General features: G+C 36.0%; 1 protein-coding gene across 1 annotated transcript; it reads right to left on the bottom strand.

Moving 5' to 3' along the window:
• Positions 1–14,604: 14,604 nt before the first annotated feature.
• Positions 14,605–16,503, bottom strand: LOC120291995. Its single transcript, XM_039309834.1, has 4 exons — positions 16,350–16,503; positions 15,604–15,722; positions 15,049–15,130; positions 14,605–14,786 (listed from the first exon to the last, which is right to left on the bottom strand). Exons 1-4 carry the CDS (start codon positions 16,501–16,503, stop codon positions 14,605–14,607), a joined length of 537 nt encoding a protein of 178 aa, XP_039165768.1.
• Positions 16,504–21,327: the final 4,824 nt, after the last annotated feature.

Genomic DNA, 21,327 nt, shown 5'->3' with positions numbered 1-21,327 from the left:
ACTCATATGTTCTCTTTTCTTCTCACCCTCTAGTAGCACCAAGCACCAAGCACCAACCACCAATCACCAATCACCAAACATAACTTGACAAATATAAGAAGCAAGCACCGTTGAGATCCTAGAAGACCTAAAGTCAAGATATATGATTGGAAGCATCTCAACGCCCTTACGATACACAATAGTGAGAGATTGAGTAAGACATGCGTAATTGTACGCACACGCAGATTCAGCAATCGAATAAAGCACGAAATCGAGCAGATCCAGCAACAAGCTTACCTGCTGGATGATGGTTGCTGTAGTGAGAGAGAGATAGAGAGAGAGAGAGAGAGAGAGAGAGAGAGAGAGAGAGGCGCAGGTAACGCAATTTTCGTGGTTTTGGTCTGAGGAGGGAGAGGAATTAATGGAGGTTGAGGTCGATCTTAAAAAAGACAAGAAAGCATGGGGAATAGAAGGGGAAGAAGAAGAAGATGGAGAAGGGCTTAAATTTCCAGTCCCACTTGGTCGCTCGCTCACTGCGACTCGGTGAGTGGGAGTGGGAGTTGAGACTCACTGTGACTTCACTGAACTCCTCGGTTCTTAGCAGCGGCTGGCAGTGGTGACAGCAAAACGAAGGGTTTAGCGCGACAGCAACGATGGAGAAGTGGCAAACTAAGTGAGTCGGAGAAGCAGCGCGACAGAGATGAGATGCAGCGTCGCACAAGAACTCAACGTCGTGCAAAGAGAGACAGAGGTGAAAGTGGAGAGAATTGGAATTGAGTTGGGGAACGGGGAGTAATTATATAATCAGGGATTTAGGGTTTCCGGTCGGTTCCGGTTCCAGTTCTCGGTTCGGTTTCTATAAAACCAAACCGAATAGGAACTGGTGGTTCTTAAAAAAGTGAAACCGAATATTGAACTCTTTCGCTATAAAAGTTAGAATCGGATCGGTTCTCACAAATTAAATTCTCTGATTTCTGTTTGACTCTGGAATCATGCTCATCCTTACACGGTGATAGATGATGGCGGTGATCATCATGGCTTCAACAGGGGATTGGCATCACTAGAGGGTAACAACAAGACACTACGTAGCCGAGGAGGAGAGATATGTAAATATTATTTAGAAGGTGTGTGACAACAATGGCTATAGTGGTCCACAAAACTTAGTCTTTTTCCAAATTATATGGGATTATCTTTACTATGAGATATGTAGAAGTGTTGCTAGTTGTTTTTAGGGAAAAAGCTACAAACAAACATCTAATTATGTCTATCGTGACACATGTATTTTAAACATTTTTTTTTTTGTAACACCAAAAATCTGAAACTCGTAACTGTGTGATACATTTACCGCCCATCAAAGTTCAATCAATGAGAATTGCTAAAAATCTACCTACATAGACGCCAAAAAGTAAACGATGTTGATATGACGCACGCGAGGCTAAAATGAGATAAAAATGATGTTGGTTTGATTGAAAAATCATCTAATGGAACTTTAGAGAGAAGGTAAATGTGTCATATAAATATAAGTTTGGATTAAATGTGTCAGAGTAAGCTTAATTTGGGTTTTTTTTATGACAAACAAATGTAAAGACGTTAGACTTAGAACGTAAAGAGTAACTTGGGGGATGGGATTTGTAATTAGTTCTATAATAGGCTGTGCAAATTTCTAATTCTTCTAACTTTTTACGCGTATAGCAACACTGTGCACTTATGATACACAATAGTGAGAGATTGAGTAAGACCAAAAAGGAAAAGACTCCAAAGAGAAAGGTGGGTCTGTGGGGCTAGAACTGAGTGAGAGGTTTTCAATATGAATTAATAACGCGTAAACCTTTGCCGGTAAAAAGGTGAAGACGACCAAGACTATATGAGTCATTGTCGGTTGGCTCACTTTAAATATTAAAAGTAGCTTTATCAATCACATGATGCATATCATCAAAATGATGAAACAATTTCATCGAGATTCTCATTGGTACTCTTACATTTTCAACACTACCTCTTTTAGGAATTTTTATAGCAGTATTCTTTAGCTTATGTTGGTGGTGAAAATTTATGTTTGGGATATCGTAGAGTGATTCAATTATCTCTATGAGTTAGGAGAGGAGAGAGAAGCTTGAAGCGTCAAGTCATACTGAGCCGAACTTCGATTTGGAGCTTATCTAGTTTAATTTCGTCTGAAGATTGTGTGAACTCATGTTGATCTGAGGTGTTTTGGTTATCATTTCCATCAAATTAAGGAAAGAGTACCTTGACTTGTTTGACTTAAGAGCTGGAGTTGTTGCAAAATTAGATTTTGTCATGAATAAAATGACAATTTATTGCAGCACACAATTATTATCTTGGGAGTTAGTAAAATTGTGGAAATAATTTTAGTAAAATCATGGAAATAAACATGGAAATATGGAACAATTAGAGAGGGGATCACACATGAATTCCAATAATCATCAAACGAAATTCAGGAGTATAAATAAAAAGAACTCAGAGAAAGAGGGGTCCGTCAAGCTATGCCAAAACTTCGCCAAATTTCCTTCTGGAGTATTTCCTATGTTGAACTAACGTCTTTCAATTTCAGTTTTAGATTTAGAATTTGTTATTCTTCATGTGCATTGAGAATGACAGTGTAGCTTTCATTTCAATGTTTGCAATTTAGCATCAATGTGCTTGTAACTTTGAGGATATTTCAATTTCAGTGAAGTTTCTTAGTGATTTCTTTTTGTGCGTTCGCACTTTCATTTTAATTTTAGTGGTCATCGCTCTAATTTTCTTCTGATTTCCTTTGATTCCAGAACTTTCCTTTCGGTTTCCTTCAATTTCAATCTTCGCAGTTTACCTTTCACGTTCTTTAGTTCCCTATCATTTAAGTTGAAGTAATATTTTCTATGTCATATTTTGGTCTCAAAAGTTGGCACATCTTATAAACATACATTCAACCCCAATCCATCTCCAAAAAATTGTTTAGTGAAAGTTTAATCACTTTGTGGTCGAGCTAAAACTAGAGAACAAGTTTTGGTTTGTTATTGCAATCGCCATTTTGTTAGATTTGCCATAAATTGATTAAAATCCTACAACTTCAAATTAGGCTTATACCCACGTTTTGAATGATACTAGATTGCATCTGGTTGATTAAAAGTGTCACTTAGTTAATTATCATCATCTGTCCATATAATTAGATAGTTGTGTAAATTACTTTTAACTACCTGGTAACATATCAGTGACTTAATGACTTAAGCTAAATTAAAATATAAAAAAGAATCTAGTAGAATATCGAAATGAAAATGAAGAATGAAACTTATATTTTAAGACATTTTATAGGTATCAAAAAGATAAAATCAAAATTACTATCGATTTTTGCAACATTCCAATTGCAAACATTTGCCCAAAAAAAAAAGAAATTCTTAAAAGAAAAATAAAAATCTTGTTTATAAGACATTCTGAATGGCTGTGGGTGAGAGCGTGAACAAGTCAAGTTCAAGCAACGCAACGCGAATGACTCGCCTCGTCCTTCGTGTGTTTTGGGGTCAGATCTCTCCTGGGACTAGTGATGTGCAGTTGTACCGACATAGGCATATAATTCGTACATATCTATCACGAACTAGGAGTAAATGTTGAGTCAATTCTTAATAGCGTTGTCACTAAACAATTGAGCTTTTAAAGTATCGATTTGATGGATTGAATCATTTAGTAATATGATGTTAGTTGAGTTACATCCTCAAGCGCTCTAATTTCCTAAGTTATTTGCCAACCATAGTCTATGGTCTCACAAAAAAGTGGAGGAGGTACACAAATAATGGAGGAATGGGCCACATATATTCATTAGGTTTGGAAAAGTTGGAGTGTCCAGGAAAGTTCCACTGCATGGGAAATGATAAAGATGGACCACATTTTCCACAAATGAGTACAAACATCACATGATGGATAAATAATTGAATTCGAAGGACAATAAATAAAAGTAGCATAGCAATGAGCAGGCACTTCAAGTGGCCAATATGTTCATTAAGTTCAATCAAGCTATTAGATTTGCTGGAGCAAGATTCATGTGGAGTTCATCATTTTATCCATATCAAAATTCAGTTTAGTATATATACTACTCTCATGAATGATAATTTCTCATTAAGAACAGTAATCCATGAGCCAAAGGATGCTAGAAAAAATCAGCACATACATAACTTTTGAACTCATTCATTTTTTTTTTGGAGGAAAAACTTTACTTTTACTAGTGACCGTGTGCTTGTAGACTAAAATGCGTATATTGTTATCTCCACATCTATACCTCACTCAAAACTACATTCATTTGCACCAATATATGAATTAATAATAATAATAATAATAATAATAATAATAATAATAATAATAATAATAATAATAATAATAATATAATACTAATAATAATTTATTATTATTATTATTATTATTATTATTATTATTATTATTATTGTTGTATTATTATTATTATTATTATTATTATTATTATTATTATTATTATCTGTTTGGGCTTATGACTTGGTCAACGATTTAGAAAAATTTACAATGTCAACAGGATGATGCTTCTTGTTAAGGATGTTAATGTTCGATTCAAAAGAAGGAATTGGCTTTCGCAACCAACTTAAAGCCAAGTGCTACCTGCAAAACGCAATTACGAAGCCTGATTCCTTCGAAGCTTAAGAAGCGAAAATGAAGAGGAGGCTTTACAAAGCAGAAACCAAAGGAGATGCAACTTCGATTACTGCAACTTGTGGGCGAACACAGAGGAAATTCTTTGGTTGACCATATTAGGGAGCTACATTCCCTGAGACACCAATGTGAACTCTAACTCTTTTAACTGTAATGTTCTATTGGGTTCAAAATTCATGTGAAAGCTTGATCCTTGGAGAGAATGGACATCTTATAATTACACGCAACCGTTATTGGATCCAAAACCAAGCCAAAAACCCTATATAGATCAGCACAGACATAACTTTTAAATACACTTGGTATCTTTACCAATGACAGAGCACCACAATAGGCTAAATGACATATTAAAATGAATGCATAAGCTTATATGTCCAATGAATCTAACACATATGTATCTTTTAAATATGTATATTCTTATTGGTAATAACATACCTGTGGACTAAAATGCATAAACTTTTACCTATACATGATATACACCAATCAAAACTATATTAATTCGTGTCCATATATGAAGTAATAATGCCATCAGTTTCGATGGCTAATGGCATGGTCAACAAATTTAAAGAATTTCCAATGGTCAACAAAACAAAGGTTCTGTTAAGGATGTTGATGTTCGTTTCAAAGGAGTTGACTTTCGTGGCAGTCTTGGAGCCAAATTCTGAAAGCATAATGCAATTACGAAGCTTGGATTCATATTGGAGTGAAATAGAGAGGTGGCTTTACAAACCAGTAGTTGAAGGAGATGCAATGTCTTTGCTCAATGTGGCACCATCTCGACTACATGTTAAGAACAAAACTCAAAAGAACTGACAGGGCCACCAACAAAGGCAATTGCAAGTGAATCGAGTTATCTAAATGAGAAAGTGTCTTCCCTCTTATTTTTAACTCTCCCAAATTGCTCTTACAATACATATTACACACTCATTGAATAACCATCCAATTTTTTTCCCTTTGATTTTGGTCATAATTATGTAAATCGCTTCAACTGTCCTTTAATTCTATTTTTTCTAGACCAGATTAGTCTAGTCCCTTGCCTCCACCCAAACGAAAACAAAACAAACACAAGAAAAGAAAAGTAAATTAGGAAGAAAAAAAAAAAAAAAAAAGGCGTTTTCCCCTTTGGAAAAAGAAGAAGAGAAAACCAAATAAGTGAATTAAATGCTATTATAGCTGCAAAAGCTGTAACGAAGATGAAGTATGCAGTCGGACTATTTCCCACAAAATCGAGGGAGAACAAGCAAGAAAAGAATTTCCTAAAAATAGCATTTAATGATAGTCTAGCATGAATTTCCTAAAAATAAGGAAACGAACAAACACGAGCAGAATAGCTTCAAATAATAATAATAATAATAATAATAATAATAATAATAATAATAAAGCTTTATATTTAATTTTTATAATTGGCAAAGTCTAGAAGGAGCTTCCAAATCAACATGCATAAAAAAGGCAATTCACTTTTCTAACTTTGATGTTTGCTTTTCAAGCTTAGCACGTGCTTGTCTTCGTCTTGAAATCTCGTATCTGCCTAGCATTTACATGAACAGGTCCTTCTGCCACTGCCAGGTTAAGAGGCAGAAGCATCCTAGCATGAAGAAAAAGTCGAGAGAATAAGCCTGCCCAATATATGATCTCTCAGATGGCACAATGCAGAATTATGATATGTTACCTATTGCGTGACAAAGCACCTCATACAACATAAACAAGGGGCGAACAAGAGAGACCTTCATCACATATAATAGCAATTTTCAGTACTCTTTGCTAATTGCAAAAGAAACACAATTAAAGATAAACATGAATAAATTGTTAGAATCGTAACAAAGATTCTTGATAAAAGTGAACCACAAATTCCACGAACAAACCAAGTTCTTGGGGAAAAGGTCGGGGGTCAAACCCCGGGGAAGCAAAAAGTTCTTACCAAAAAATATAAAAATTCCACGAACAAGTGCAAACATTACATGTTGGACAAATAATTGAATTCCAAGGACAATAAATAAAAGCAGCATTGACTAGCAATGAGCAATTATTTCAAGTAGCTAACACGTTCACTAAGTTCAATCGGGCTATCAGATCTAATGGAGCAAGATTCACACAGAACTTATCATTATTCCTATACCAAAATTCAGTTTAGTATATATAATACTCCCATGTAAAATAATTTCTCATTAAGAGCAGTAATCATGAGCCGAAGGATGCTAGAAAAAAAATCAGCACATACATAACTTATATATATATATATGTACTATGTATATATAAATTTTATTTTTATTGGTAACCGCATGCTTGTAGACTACTTTTATCTACACATGATATACCCCACTCAAAACTACATTCATTTGCAAAGATGTATAAATTACACTTGTCATAAAATTATTATTGTTATTATTTTTTTGGGCTTATGATTTGGTCAACGATTTAGAAAAATTTCCAATGTCAAGAGGATGATGCTTTTTGTTAAGGATGTTAATGTTCGATTCAGAAGAAGGGATTTGGCTTTCTTAGCCATCTTAAAGCCAAATGCGACCAGCGAAGCGCCACTACTAAGCCTAATTCCTTCGAAGCTTAAGAAGCGAAAATGAAGAGGAGGCATTGCGAAGCAGAAATTGAAGGAGATGCGCTTCAATCGCAACTTGTGAGCGAACATGGAGGAAATTCTTTGGCTGACCATGCCTGTAGACGAAATAACGTTAGTTTATCTCCTCCGAAACCTTTTTAAAATTAGTTCACATGCTTATAAGTACGCACAACCGATGTCGGATCCAGAAAATCTAGCTGTGAACCTCGAATGAATAAGTATAGACATAACTTTTAATTACACTTGGTATCGTTACCAATGACAGAGCACAACAATAGGTTAAAAGACATATTATATTAAATGTAGAAGCTTGCATGTTCATATCAAGCCACAAGTGGCGTAGGAATCTAACAGATACATAACTTTTAAATATATATGTTTTCACTTGTAACGGCATCCCTGTGGACTAAACTGCATAAGCTTTTATCTACACATGATATTCATCAATTAAAACTACATTAATTTGTGCCCATATATGAAGTAATAATGTCATTGGTTTCACGGGCTAATGGCATGGTCAACAAATTTAAAGAGTTTGCAATGGTCAACAAAACAATGGTTCCTATTGAGGATATTGATGTTCGATTCGGAAGGAGTTGGCTCTCGTCGCGGTCTTAAAGTCAAATTCTAAAAGCAAAATGCAATTATGAAGCTTGGATTTACTTCAGAGTGAAATAGAGGGGTTGCTTTACAGAGCAGCAGCTGAAGGAGATGCAACTTCTTTGCTCGACCTGGCACCATCTCGACTACATATTAAGAATGAAACTCAAGAGTTGACGGGCCCACCAATAAAAGCAATTGCAAGCAAATTGAGTTACCTAAATAATAAAGTGTCTTCCCTCTTATTTTTTAACTCTCCTAGATTGCTCTTATGATATATTATGCACTCATTGAATAACCACCCAATCTTTTACCCTTTGATTTTGGTCATTTTATGTAAATTATTTTAGCTGTTCTTTTACTCTATTTTTTCTAGACCAGACTAGTCTAATCCCCTGCCCCCACCAAAAGAAAAATAAAGCAAACACAAGACAAGTAAATTAGAATTAAAAAAAAAAAAGCCATTTTTCTCATAAAAAAAATTGAAGAGAAAACCAAATAAGCGAATCGAGACGAAGTAGGTTTTGTTAGGTTTTAGTTTGGGTCGTAGTTCAGTTTGGTTCAGCCGCTAACCTTAACGGTTAGTTCAGTTCGGGTTTGCTGAAAATCCAAATCAAATTGAAGCATTGACACCCCTTCTTGCGGCCTTCCTTCCTACCATGTGTTTACTAGATGAATTCCAGGTTTCAGAGAAGTCAGGTGCCAAAGGTTTAGAGCCCAATGAACTGGCAGATTGGGAAGACAGAGCCTGACCAAGTTTGTGCCCTTCTCTTCGGCTGCATCATTCAAAGCCTTGATTTTACTTGAAGAAACTGCCCTCTACTTCCCGACTCTTCTCATGGCATGCTGGTGCCGCATCTCATGAATATACAGCTATAGATCCAATTAAACCAAGACAAGAGAAAGGAATGACACCATATCAGAGAACAAGCAAAGCAAAGATATCAGTTAAGTTTATCCCCAGTCAATTAAATGCCGAGGTAACCGCAAAAGCTGTAACGAAGATGAAGTGTGCAGTTGGACTATTTCCCAAAAAATAGAATGTCCTAAAAATGGCATCTAATGACAGGATAGCACGTGGCTAAGGAAGCAAACACGAGCGGAATCTTCAAATTGGGAAAAAAGGAGAGCTTTATAATTAATTTTTATAACTGGTAAAGGCCAGAAGGAACTTCCAAAATCAACAAGTATGAAAAGGGCAATTCACCCTTCTAACTTTGATCAGCTGCTTTTCAAGCTTAGCACGTGCTTATCTTCATCCCAAAATCCCGTGGTACTGCTAAGTATTTACATAAACAGGCCCATCTGCCCCTGCCAGGTCAAGGGCAGAGGCATCCCAGCATGAGGAATACCGACAAGAGGATAAGCCTGCCCAATCCAAGCTCTCTCAGATGGCATAATCCAGGATTCAGATATGTCATCTATTGCATGACAGAGCCAAGTACCTCATACAAACATAAACAAGGGGTGAACAAGAGAGGCCTTTGGCACAAATAACAGCAATTTTCAGTGCTCTTTACTAATCGCAAAAGAAACACTCATATGTTCTCTTTTCTTCTCACCCTCTAGTAGCACCAAGCACCAAGCACCAAACATAACTTGACAAATACAAGAAACAAGCACCGTAGAGATCCTAGAAGACCTAAAGTCAAGATATATGATTGGAAGCATCACAACGCCCTATGCGTGAGAAGCAACGCTGAGCGTCAATCTTTGATTTCTTTTTCCAAATTGACATTTCAAGCTTACCTGCACAATTACCCATATACCTGAGTCCTAGGAAGTGTCTACTGTTGACATATGCATATAACGTTAAGGAGATTCGTGGAAAGACATCACTACTTCAGCAGTAGATATTATACCTACCCAACAAGCTACGTTATCTCACCAGCACCCCATCACCAATGGCGCAGCCAGCTAGTTAGCTCCATGTCATCTAGTCTTAGCATCTACGTACCTGAATGTCACGTTTATAATATTATACGATTGATGAAGCAACCTGCAATTTACGGCCGCTTCAATGGAAAAGGAGGAAGCGGTCAAAAGCTAAAAGAAAAACTATATTAAAAGAGAAAGCATAAAGGCCGGACTTACTACTACCTCACATATTTCTCCTTGCAATCTACCAGAAGGAAGGGTCCTTTCGGATTCTTTTACCCAGGTATGTACATAGATAGGAATGAAGGTGCTCTTAGCTCATCATACTTTGTTCCAACATGGCTTAGATAGTTTAATTATTAGATTAATTTACTAATTTTATTTCTTTAAAATTTATCGTCATTTGCTCTAGCTATTCCATACCATACCAAGTAAAGCAAACAAAAAAAAAAGAAAAAAAAAAGGAGTCTTACTAGTCTTATTCCATATAAAGTTCCGTTTCTCTTTCTTCTTTTTATATGTTTTTATTTTAGTGAACTTTCATTCTCCATCTTGTTTCTAATTTGATTTCATTAATCTATTCTTTTTGGATAATTTTATCATACTTCATGGACTACTATCTTTTAATGTTAGTTTTTATTATTATTATAACGTTAATATAAAATCTATTATTTTGCATTTTGGAAATGAAAAAGAGTTCTATTTTCTACTTTTCAAATAAAAAATCCATAACCATCGGACACATTGTCTATATGTGGTTGTATTTTTTTAATCTAAAGTAATATGCTTCAAAATTGATTAGTGTTTCTTTTTGTCATAAATTGCACTTTTTAGTGAAATAATAAGTTTACTCATATAAAAGTTACATCCTATATGATATATGACCATTCGTCAAGTAAAATGTGCTTTGATTTACTTTAAAAAAATCATGTACCATGAAAAGACGTGAATCCCACGTTGATATAGTACTAACATCACTTGATGGATAAGTACTGTATGACTATTTGTCCTTCACACGTTTTGGGGCCAACTCTCTTCTCAACTAGTGATATCCAGCTATACTGACATAGACACGTGATTCATACTTGTCTTCGCGCAAATAATGACGGAATGGGCCACATATATTCATTGAGTTTTGGAAAAGTTGGAGTGAATTGACAAGTCCACTATGTACGAAATGATAAAGATGAACTATAAATTCCATCCAGCACCAACATCACGCGATGGATAAAACCGACATAGACATGTGATTGGTACTTGTCTCTGTGCAAAAGTGGAGGAGATACACAAATAATGAAGGAAGGGGCCACATATATTCGTTGGGTTTTGAAAATGTTGGAGTGAATTGACAAGTCTATTATATACGAAATGATAATGATGAACTATAAATTCTATCCAGTACAAACATCACGTGATGGATAAATAATTGAATTCCAAGGACGTTAAATAAATGTAACACGACCATTCACGAGCAGGTATTTCGAGTAGCTAGCATGTTCACTAAGTTCAATTAAGCTATTAGGTCCAGTGGAGCAAAATTTAAGTGGAACTCATCACATTAATTCTGTACCAAAATTCAGTTTAGTGCATATACTACACTCATGTATCATAATTTCTCATTAAGAACTGTAATCCATGAGCCAAAGGATGCTAGAAAAAATCAGCACATATATCGCTTTTAAGTATATATATTTTTAGGGGAAAAATTATTTTTAGTGGTAGCCATGTGCTTGGAGACTAAAATGCATAGAATTTTATCCACATAGAATATACCCCACTCAAAACTACGTTCATTTGCACTAATATACAAACTAATCGCATCTTATTATTATTGTTGTTATTATTTTGGGCTTATGACTCTGGTCAACAATGTAGAAAACTTTCCAATGTCAACAGGACGATGCTTCTTGTTAAGGATGTTAATATTCGATTTAGAAGGAATTGGCTTTCGCAGCCATCTTAAAGCCTAATGCGACCTGTAAAATGCAGCTACGAAGGCCGATTCCTTCTAAGCTTAAGAAGCGAAAATGAAGAGGAGGCTGTACAAAGCAGAAATCGAAGGAGATGCGACTTCAATTACTGCAACTTGTAGTCGAACACGGAGGGAATTCTTTGGTTGACCATATCGAGGGGGCCTACATTCTCTGCGACACCATTATGAACTCCAACTCTTTTAACAGTATTGTTCTCTTCTCACGGGTTCAAAATTCACATGCAGGCCCGATACTCGGAGAGCATGGACATGTCTGTTACGCCTGTCAAGCCGCCAAGCCAATCCTTTGACCCAATAATAATCCATAATAAGTAACTTTGTTTTGGCCCACGGGCGAAGCATGCAAGTAGACGAAATAAGGTCAATTTATCTCCTTGGAAACCTTATAAAATTAGTTCACATGTTGGTATCGTTACCAATGAAGGAGCATGCTAATAAGCCAAAAGATGTATTTTATTGAATGTAGAAGCTTATCCATCCATACCAAGCCACAAGTAGTGTATGAATCTAACATATACGTAATTTTTATACTTTTATCAGTCACAATATATTTATGAACTACAGTGCATAAGCTTTTATCTATTCATGATATACACCAATCAAAACTACATTAATTTGTGCTGATATATTGGCGAATAATGTCATTGTTTCTGTGGGCTAATGAAGTGGTCAATAAATTTAAAGAATTTCCATTGCCGACAAAACGATGGTTCTAAGTGAAATAGAGAGGTGGCTTTACAAAGCAACGGCTGAAAAAGATGCAACTTCTTTGCTCGATTTGACGTCATCTTGACTACATCATGTTAGGAATGAAACTCAAAAGAATTGACTAGTCCACCAGTAAAAGCAACTTAGCAAATCAGATAATATAAATGATAGTTTTGTTCTACTTGAAGGCCATTGGATGATGCGATCCATGAAAGATAATTGGTTTTGTTCACTTTAGGTAGGCATCGAGTGCCACGTTGGACAACAAGCTAACATTTCAACAGCATTCATCAACTAACCAAGATATACAATCATCAATTATATATATGTTTATGTATATATAGCCATTATTGTGTAATTGCTAATTTGGTGATAAGGTCTACAGTTCATGTAGAGAACGTAAATTTATTACATTGCACCAATGCCAAAACAAGAACTGAGGCAACTAATAAAAAGAGGAAATGTTTCATGAGCAAAATGGTGGCAAAACCTAGCTAGCTCAATTAATTGTTCCCCAATTGAGGAATAGATGAACAAGGAACATTTCTGGGAATCAAATTAGTCTATGATCTGTTGATAAGGATTAATGAGGAATACATGTCGACAGCCCATAACTAGTAATATTCACATATTGGGAATCAAATTAGTTAATGATCTATTGATAAGCTTAATGAGGAATACACGTCAACATCGCATAATTAGTAATATATATAGACACACGCAGGTACTTACTCAAAGGTCACTTCTCAAGAATCAGTAGAGACAAATTGCCAGACATACTTATTATAAAAAGCTTTTGGGTTTTCTTCAAATCAGGAAAAAATAGCAAGCAGCTCTGATACATACGCAAGCAAGCTATATTTATGAATCCGTATCCCGTTGTCTTCACCTATTAAGGTCAAATAAACAAATAAATAAACAAGTGGATTAATTTAATCGATTACCAACAATAAAATATTTACGGCCGCTGAAGGTTGCTGCAAGTTTGTTTCTTTAGGGCAAATACGATATATACGTCGTAATTTGTTAGGGAGTATTATGATTCTTTCCACATAACCTACTCATGGACTTCGCAAGTTTTTTTTCTCCTATTTATGGTAAATTACCTCATTGATCCTAATTTCCTTTTGTACATCTTAACGTTCTTCCAATTATGGTAATTTTTTTTATAAAGTTCTAGACTCATCGTAATTATCCCCAAGTGATGGTAAATTTCCTCATTTTCTCGTAAAATTTGTGTTCCTGTCATTCTTAACTTTCCCCTAAACATAGTCAACTTCCTCCACGGTAAGTTTCCCTCCCCTGTTCGGTAGCAAATTACTTCGTTCATCGTAACTTTCCTTTAACTTTCGTTGTTGTCCTCATTATTAGTAATTTACTAGTTAAATATCCTTTCGTAACTTTTCCTTAAAGGACATAAAAAGAGATATAATTGAAAAGCGCCTTGAAATGCAACTTTGGGGAAATGTTGTTTGGTAAACACTTATATTTGTAAAGTCCTTTAGCGAAATCAATTTAAGTTTTTAATTTTATTTTTAAATTGAAAACAAAAATAATGACTTTTTTTTTTTTTTTGCATTGAGATGTATATATAAAGAGATATATTAACAAATTCAATGACTTTTTTTTTTTATATATATTTGCACTAAGATGTATATATAAAAGAGATATATTAACAAATTCAATGATTTTTTTAATATATATTTGCACTAAGATGTATATATAAAAGAGATATATATATATATATATATATGTATATATATATTTGCCTTTGAGATGTATATATAAAGAGATATATTAATAAATTCATAAGTTAAAAAATACATCAAAGTGGACTTTTCTCAATTAAAAAGAAAAGAGTAATTTCATTATAATAAACATGATTACATATGCATTGAAGAAAGAAATAGGTTTATATTGAAAATTACAAACATCCTTAAGTATTTACTAAACTCATTGCTATTTGATCACGTAAACGAGCCATATCATAAGATAAATTGTCATTTGAAGTATCGGCCCCCTCATTTGTATCATTAAGGTCAGCGAATATCCATAATTGGGATCCAAATTTGCTCTTGCAAAATGTCTATCATTGGCAAGCGTTTTTGTCGTATATAATTATGCAAAGTCATTGCTGCTATAACAATTTTTACTTGCTTCTCAAATGGAAAATTTGGCATATGCTTTAGAATTTTCCACTTCTTCTTCAAGACACCAAAGCTCGCTCAATTTCCGATCGCAGCGAGGAATGAGCATGGTTGAATACCTCTCGATAGCCTGTAGGGGCAGGACCTTGTTGAAATTCTAGCAAATGATATCTAACTTCTTTATACGGTCCCAAATAACCCGTCGGATTTGGATATCCAGCATCTACTAAATAATATTTACCTGCACAAATATAATATAAATTTAATCAACATAGACTACATTTATACATATTAATGTACAAAAATCATTAATCAACAAACCGGAGGAGGATGAAATTGCACATCACGTCTCCCTAAAGCTTCATAGAAAATACGAGTATCATGAGCTTGGCCCTCCCAACCAGCCCAAACATAGGTGAATTCCATATTAAAATTACACACCACTAAGATATTTTGAGTCGGTGTACCTTTTCGACCAATAAAACGAATCTGATTCGGTGTACCTTCTCGACCAATAAAACGAATCTGATCTTGTACAGGTATCATCGCTCGGATATGAGTGCCATCAATAGCTCCAATACAACCCTAAAACAAAAACGCAAATATTATTATATAATCAAAATTTGCTTTTAATTCCTTCTTCACATTGTATAATAAAAACATACCTTAAAATATGGAAAAAAATCTTCGATTATTTTTTATCTTCTTGAACATCCCTAAATTGCCAATCAGCTGGTTGGATCAAATCTTTCCCATTTCACATACTTGATCTAATACTAAGCCAAAATATCTGCTTATGGTTTCCCCAGAACGCTGAAAACGCTCTTGTGTTAACCTATTACCTATACCATGTCCTAAAATATGAAGAAATATTCCAAGCATTTCTGTAACATCAATATTCCTAGTTCCTTTAAGATCATAACGTGTTACTAAATCATGCATTAAATTATTAAATACAATCTTATCCATTCTAAACATTTGATAACATCTTATCGGATTAGCATCTTCGTCCATCAACTCTCCAACCCATGCATTTCCTATATATGATGATGTCCTACAAGGTTTTTCTCATTGTATATTGCTTGATAAGCGATTGCGGCTTGAGTAATTTCCACAAGTTGCCAATATTCCTCGTCCTCTTTTTCATGAAATTCTCTTTCAGGAGAGTCATCCATATCTGTTTAAAATAACAAAACAATAAGAAAAGTGATGGGTAATCATCAATCAATGAAACAATTATCATCCATAATATATATATGCAAACTCCATCCATTCAAAAGAACACAAACTAAAAACACAAGACTAAAAAACATAATTAAAAAGAGAGTTCACAAGTAGTGCAAATCACAAATCCAAAATAAGTTTCACGTTACAACATAGATTCATATAAAAAGCTCAAACAAGTAATTAGTATCCTAGCGACGACTATTATGCTCCTCCAACTTATACTTCAGCCACTCGACTTTCTCTTCATCTTCATCCAAGTTCATAAAAATTTGCCTATTGTCTTTCTTTTCAGAAAGATGAGAGAGTAAAAAGAAGAACAACTTTTTGTCTTCCTTAATCTCAGGAATGGCTTTCAATGTTTGCATAATCTCTTTGTAAGGATCAAATTCCCTTGCAACCGATGTTGCATTGCTCCTACTTTCAACTACTGAGCAAAGTCTGTCAATTTGCGATGCTAACTTAACAGGCCCGGTCAATTTTTTCTCTCTCTTTCCTTAAGCTTCCTTTGTGGAACTTTGTACCGTTCTTTTATGGCTCTTACTTTGACTTGGTTGGATATTCGTTTCACCTACATTACACTCTAAAGTATCATCAGTAGATCCTGCACAATCACCAATATCAACTTGTGTGGCCTCAGGATTCTCAGTATTGCATAAACCTTGTGCAGGATTCCAAGTAACACTTCCAGTGGCAACCGTACCCTGGAACATTCTGTCCAACATAACTTCCATATCTGGATGTATGCCTTTCGTTCGAAAGACTTTAAGCTTAGGATTTGCCTGTTATAATAAGATATTTTCATGAGTTATATCAAAAAAGAACTTATAAAAAATGTGGCAAAAAAAAAAAAGATAAACACCGAATATTTCCCTCTCACCATTCATCACTCGCATCAATCATTTTTTTCCTTGGATCCCATCCTAGCCCTGTTCCTTTTGAATCAATTGTTTCCATCTTTTCCATTCTTCCTTTAGATTATCCCACTTACTCTTCATTTGATTTTTATCATATTTTTTGCCCCTCAGCTCTTTAAACTTGGTAATTATAGCTGTCCATCCATCTCTTTTGTTGCTCGCAGGGCGATTGCCTTTTTCAATTTGTTCAATGCACAATCGACAAAATGTTTCTACATCTTCCGGACTCCAATGAGCCTTTTCTTTTGATGAACTCGCCATCTTCCAATAGAATAAACACAAACACATTTGAAAAATGAAAACAAATGAGATTAACTACGACCCAATTCCCTATAGATGAATGAAAACATATATAGATAGAACTATGCATAGCACAAAAGGTTGAGTTCAGGACGTTCATTCTCCATTTTTAGCTAATTTCCTCTTTTAGATGGAAAGGATCCTTACAACTATGGATGCATTTAGTTTATCATAAGATTTCGCAAATTCACGATCTATTGAGCACATACCTAAAAACCATATGGGTGACAGGAAAAACATTGCAAACAAGGGGCAAAATCAAGGTTGTTAATTGCATTAAACAAAAAAGAAGCAAAAAAGCTTCACAACGAGGGATAAACAACATAGATACCAAACCGAGGCGTTAACAAGAGAATTCTGATTACAATATCTAGTGCTAAGCATGCCTTGCTCTGTCCTTTGCAGCAATCTCAATGATCTCAAACACAAGTGTTCTATAAGATTCAGACTTTACAAGCAAAAACAAAGACTCCCTTAGACTAACCGAACAAACGACACATCAGTCGAACCCAAACAGCCCAAGAAAATGAACTCAGAGAGCAATTCTACAACTGAAAAAACTCTATGCTGCAATCTCACGCCAATTGCTAGACATCATCATATCATTGAATTCACGAGTTACAGCTACATATTCACATGGAACAAAAGAAAGCGAAAGAGTAAAAAGGACCGACCCGCCTCAAACAAAAGAACAGAGGAGCTGCGAAAAGATGGGAACTTTGGAGAGACCCGGAAGAAAAAAGATCCTGATTTGCCCAAAGAGCAGCACCAGAGTTTTCCTAGAGACGTTCTCGATCACGCCGTCCAATCTTTCTTCCACCTGATTTGCCCACAAGGTACCCTACAAAGAAACCAGTCCCACGACAAAAGTTCTGACTCAAAATTGTTGTTACATACTGAAAATAGAAACATGACAAGAAAGTCAATATGAAAAGCTCAACAATGTGAACAATCGAGATGGAATATCGAGATGAGGAAAATACACCAAGAGCAAGGTAACGATCGATTTCAGATTTTCTTTCCTTTACGAAGAATCATGGTAAACCCGATTCTTGGAAAATTGCTTAGTAGGAGAACCACACCCCCACCCGGGGTTGAGCACTTTCGGATAAGTCAATAACACAAGAAGAGTTTTCAAAACCACTATAATAACTATGTTCAAGTAGCATCATCATTCTATCACATTGTAAATATTACTTCCAGTCCCAAAAGACAAAAAATTGCAGCTACTGTTCGAGGAAAATCCAATTACATGTGTTCACTCCTATGTAAATACCTCCAAGCAGAGAAATGTACATTATTGAAAATGCATGTAAAAGGATTATCTTGAATAAGAAAGGTTCAAATGAGTGATTTGCACACCAAACAGATGGAAAGATGCACCAAAACAGATGCATGTAGACATCTTGTATAATGCATCAATGAGAGTTTAACAAGAAGAAACTGAAGCATGCACTCTTCTACACGACATGAATTATAGGCATATTGATATGATGTTATAAACTTCACTTCCCCAATTTGTTTTGTAGCGCTCTCTCTCTCTATCTCTCTCTCTCTCTTCTCGACGAGGCGTCTTATTGTCAACGAACTTTCAAGAGCGTGCGAGAAAGTTAGCTGCTAGGGAGATCAGAAAGTAGCCATGCACGAACAAGAAAGGCAGGTGAAATATGCAATCTTTTAATCTCATTGAGCTTTCGTTAATGGGTATTCTCTGTAAGTCAGAATATATAATGCCCGTAATATAATTCCTGCAGATGAAGTGAAGATTTAGGCATGCCATGCGTACAGCTTTAACCTAATCATTTTGTTAAATAGATTTTAACTGCACGCACAAAGTCGAATCTTAATCCCGCTCATGCGCACATTTCTCGCTCGCAAAAGACGGCAGCTGGAAAGGAAAGCGCGAGAAACTTGTTGTGGGTTCTTTTCGTCGGACCATAAATGGGAAGTGTTCACGCATGTTTGGGGGAGAATCAATAATCGCAGAGAGCAAGTCCCCAAGATGATAATCAAAGGGAGGAACAGAAACATGCAGGTGTGGAAAGAAAACGAGGGAGAGTGCTTGAATTAGACGCCCAGTTAAAAATAAAAAAAACAGAGTGGTCCAAACCCAAAATCCTTCCCTAGTTTTCTCTGCATTTTCCCACAACACCCAAACAGAGAGCTTGCAAGCGAGCTAAAAAACACATCCGAGAAAGAAACCCAAATCAATGAAAACATGAACAAGGAAAAGGGAACATGCTCGGGCACTACAAGATGAAATTCCCAACTCACCTAAAGACCAGACCTCCTGAAGTTTAGCTCCGAATGACGATTCTTGGTGCGTGCTCGTGGATTTGAGAGAGAAGAAGAAGACGTCGGTCGGGCTTGTGGATTTGAGAGAAGAAGAAAAGACTTGTGGGTGGGTAAGGAATGGAAGAGGAAAGCGTGTGCGTAGATCTAGGGTTTTGGAAGGGTTAAACTTGAAATTTCGTTTAAGTTGTGAGGGCAACCATGGCAAACGAATAAAAATTCATTAACCCTCCACCAGCTTGCGAGAAAGCTGAAATGCCAGGCAGGGTACCTGCCTTGGGCTTTCAGCCTTCGAAATGCAGGTTTTCAGTTAAAGACACTTGCGAATGTTTTTGCCAAACACCCATTTTTAGCCCAAAGGGCTTTAGGAGCCTAAAGTGCCTTACAAAGGCCAAATCCAAACGCACCTAATCTCCAGTTCGTCTTCGTGATATAGGTCCTATAGCTTGTAATATTCCATAGAAAATAGTAATCTACCTCCATTAACAGTAAATTTTCTATTTGTTTGTGATCTACCCAATCAATTATAACTTTCATCTGGCATTCCTAATTATCCTTTTGCATTTGAGATGAGTTCCTTCTTTGCAAGAATTTGGACGCCTTTCTCCCTCATATGATTGAGTCTCTTGTGCCATAGATCAGGCGTTACTGCTTCCCCCACGTCATGAATATGGTCCTTGCAGACCTTAGCTCTTGTGCGGTAAAGAGCACGACTCTTCCTCCTCATTGCTACATTGGGCAACAACTCGACAAGCTTTTAAGTCCCATTCAAAAACCGACTATCCAATTCGTCATTGTCTAATTTTCTGGTACAATTCGAGTTCACCCGAAGGTTTACAGTATGCCCTCCCATGCTCGAGCATTAGTTTCTAGCCCAAGCTAATTTGAACACAAACATCACCAATCCGCACAATTTTCGCAACATCATATTAATCCATCTTCGCAGAGAAATCAACACAAATATTATCTCAGGTAGACAAACCAAACAAGTCTTCTTGGGAACTTACCTCGGTTGTGTCATTCTCCTCATCCTTGGCATTTACTTTCACTTTCTTCTTTTTGAGGATCGATACTCTTTCTTCATGTGGCCAGGCTTACCATAGTTTCCACAATTATGCCTTTTCTTGACTTGGTTCTATCACGGTCGTAGAAGTCTCGAGATCTAATCCTTTCTCTAAGTTTTAAGACAAGAAGTTGTGGTTGTATGGAGTCCCACGCCTTTCTTCCGAGTCTCATATTCGAGCAAGCCAGGTTTCGGAGCATCCAACTTTTTCTTTTCATCTAGATGCTGATGGGATGAGAGTTGTCACCACCATCCCATAACTATCTGGAAGCAAACCAAGGAAGAACAATGCTTGTCGATCTGTGTAATCAGGCTTAGCCTCGTCACTTGCTATGGGACCGTGCATTTCCTTGCGATAAAAGCAAATCAAGCATCTTGCCTTTCCATGTTCTGTAGTGGGCAGTATTTAGGATGACCATTAAACTGGTATTCACGTCAATACTTCCCCGAAGACTTTTCAAAAACACCAAGTGTTCACCGAACCTCGTCACTCTCTCCGTAATGCAAAACTACGGAGCATTATGATTTATCCAATTCTACACCATTAGTGATATTTTGTTTTGTGCCATAACCTAAAAGTAATCTCCTGTTGTTTTAACGATATATCCCCCGTACTAATTTCGTTGCGAATTCGCAACTGTAAGTCCGTTGTACAATTGTCTGGCAAACGCTAACACAGCTAACGTCAGTCTTGCAAGGGTAGCCATCCATCAGTTGGTAAACAAATAAAATTTTGCTGAGCTCTTGGATCTCTGCTGACACATGAGATAGACAATTCTCCATTCTTTCTAAGTAAATAGACCTTTAGAAAATGACCAATTCAGAAAAGGATCGCGACATGACCAAAAAAAAGAGAGTAAAGGATCGCGTCACTAACAGTGGCGGTGCTTACTGCTTAGGGATTCGACAGTTTTTTTTTTTTGTCCTCCCTCAAGAAATGGAGTGAGGTTATTAGTATTGTTTATGCATATTTTATCAAATCAAGC

The sequence above is a fragment of the Eucalyptus grandis genome, chromosome 3 (assembly GCF_016545825.1).
Source record: "Eucalyptus grandis isolate ANBG69807.140 chromosome 3, ASM1654582v1, whole genome shotgun sequence".
NCBI lineage: Eukaryota > Viridiplantae > Streptophyta > Magnoliopsida > Myrtales > Myrtaceae > Eucalyptus > Eucalyptus grandis.
The sequence above is the reverse complement of the archived record's forward strand: the minus strand, read 5'-3'. Positions and strand labels throughout refer to the sequence as shown.

Coding starts and splice junctions, on each gene's coding strand:
- LOC120291995 (XM_039309834.1), bottom strand. CDS start 16,503: ATGGAAGTTATGTTGGACAGAATGTTCCAGGGTACGGTTGCCACTGGA. Junction 15,131..15,603: donor TATACAATGAGAAAAACCTT/GTAGGACATCAT, acceptor TTTTTGTTTTAG/GGTTGTATTGGAGCTATTGA. Junction 14,787..15,048: donor TCGTTTTATTGGTCGAGAAG/GTACACCGAATC, acceptor ATATTTGTGCAG/GTAAATATTATTTAGTAGAT.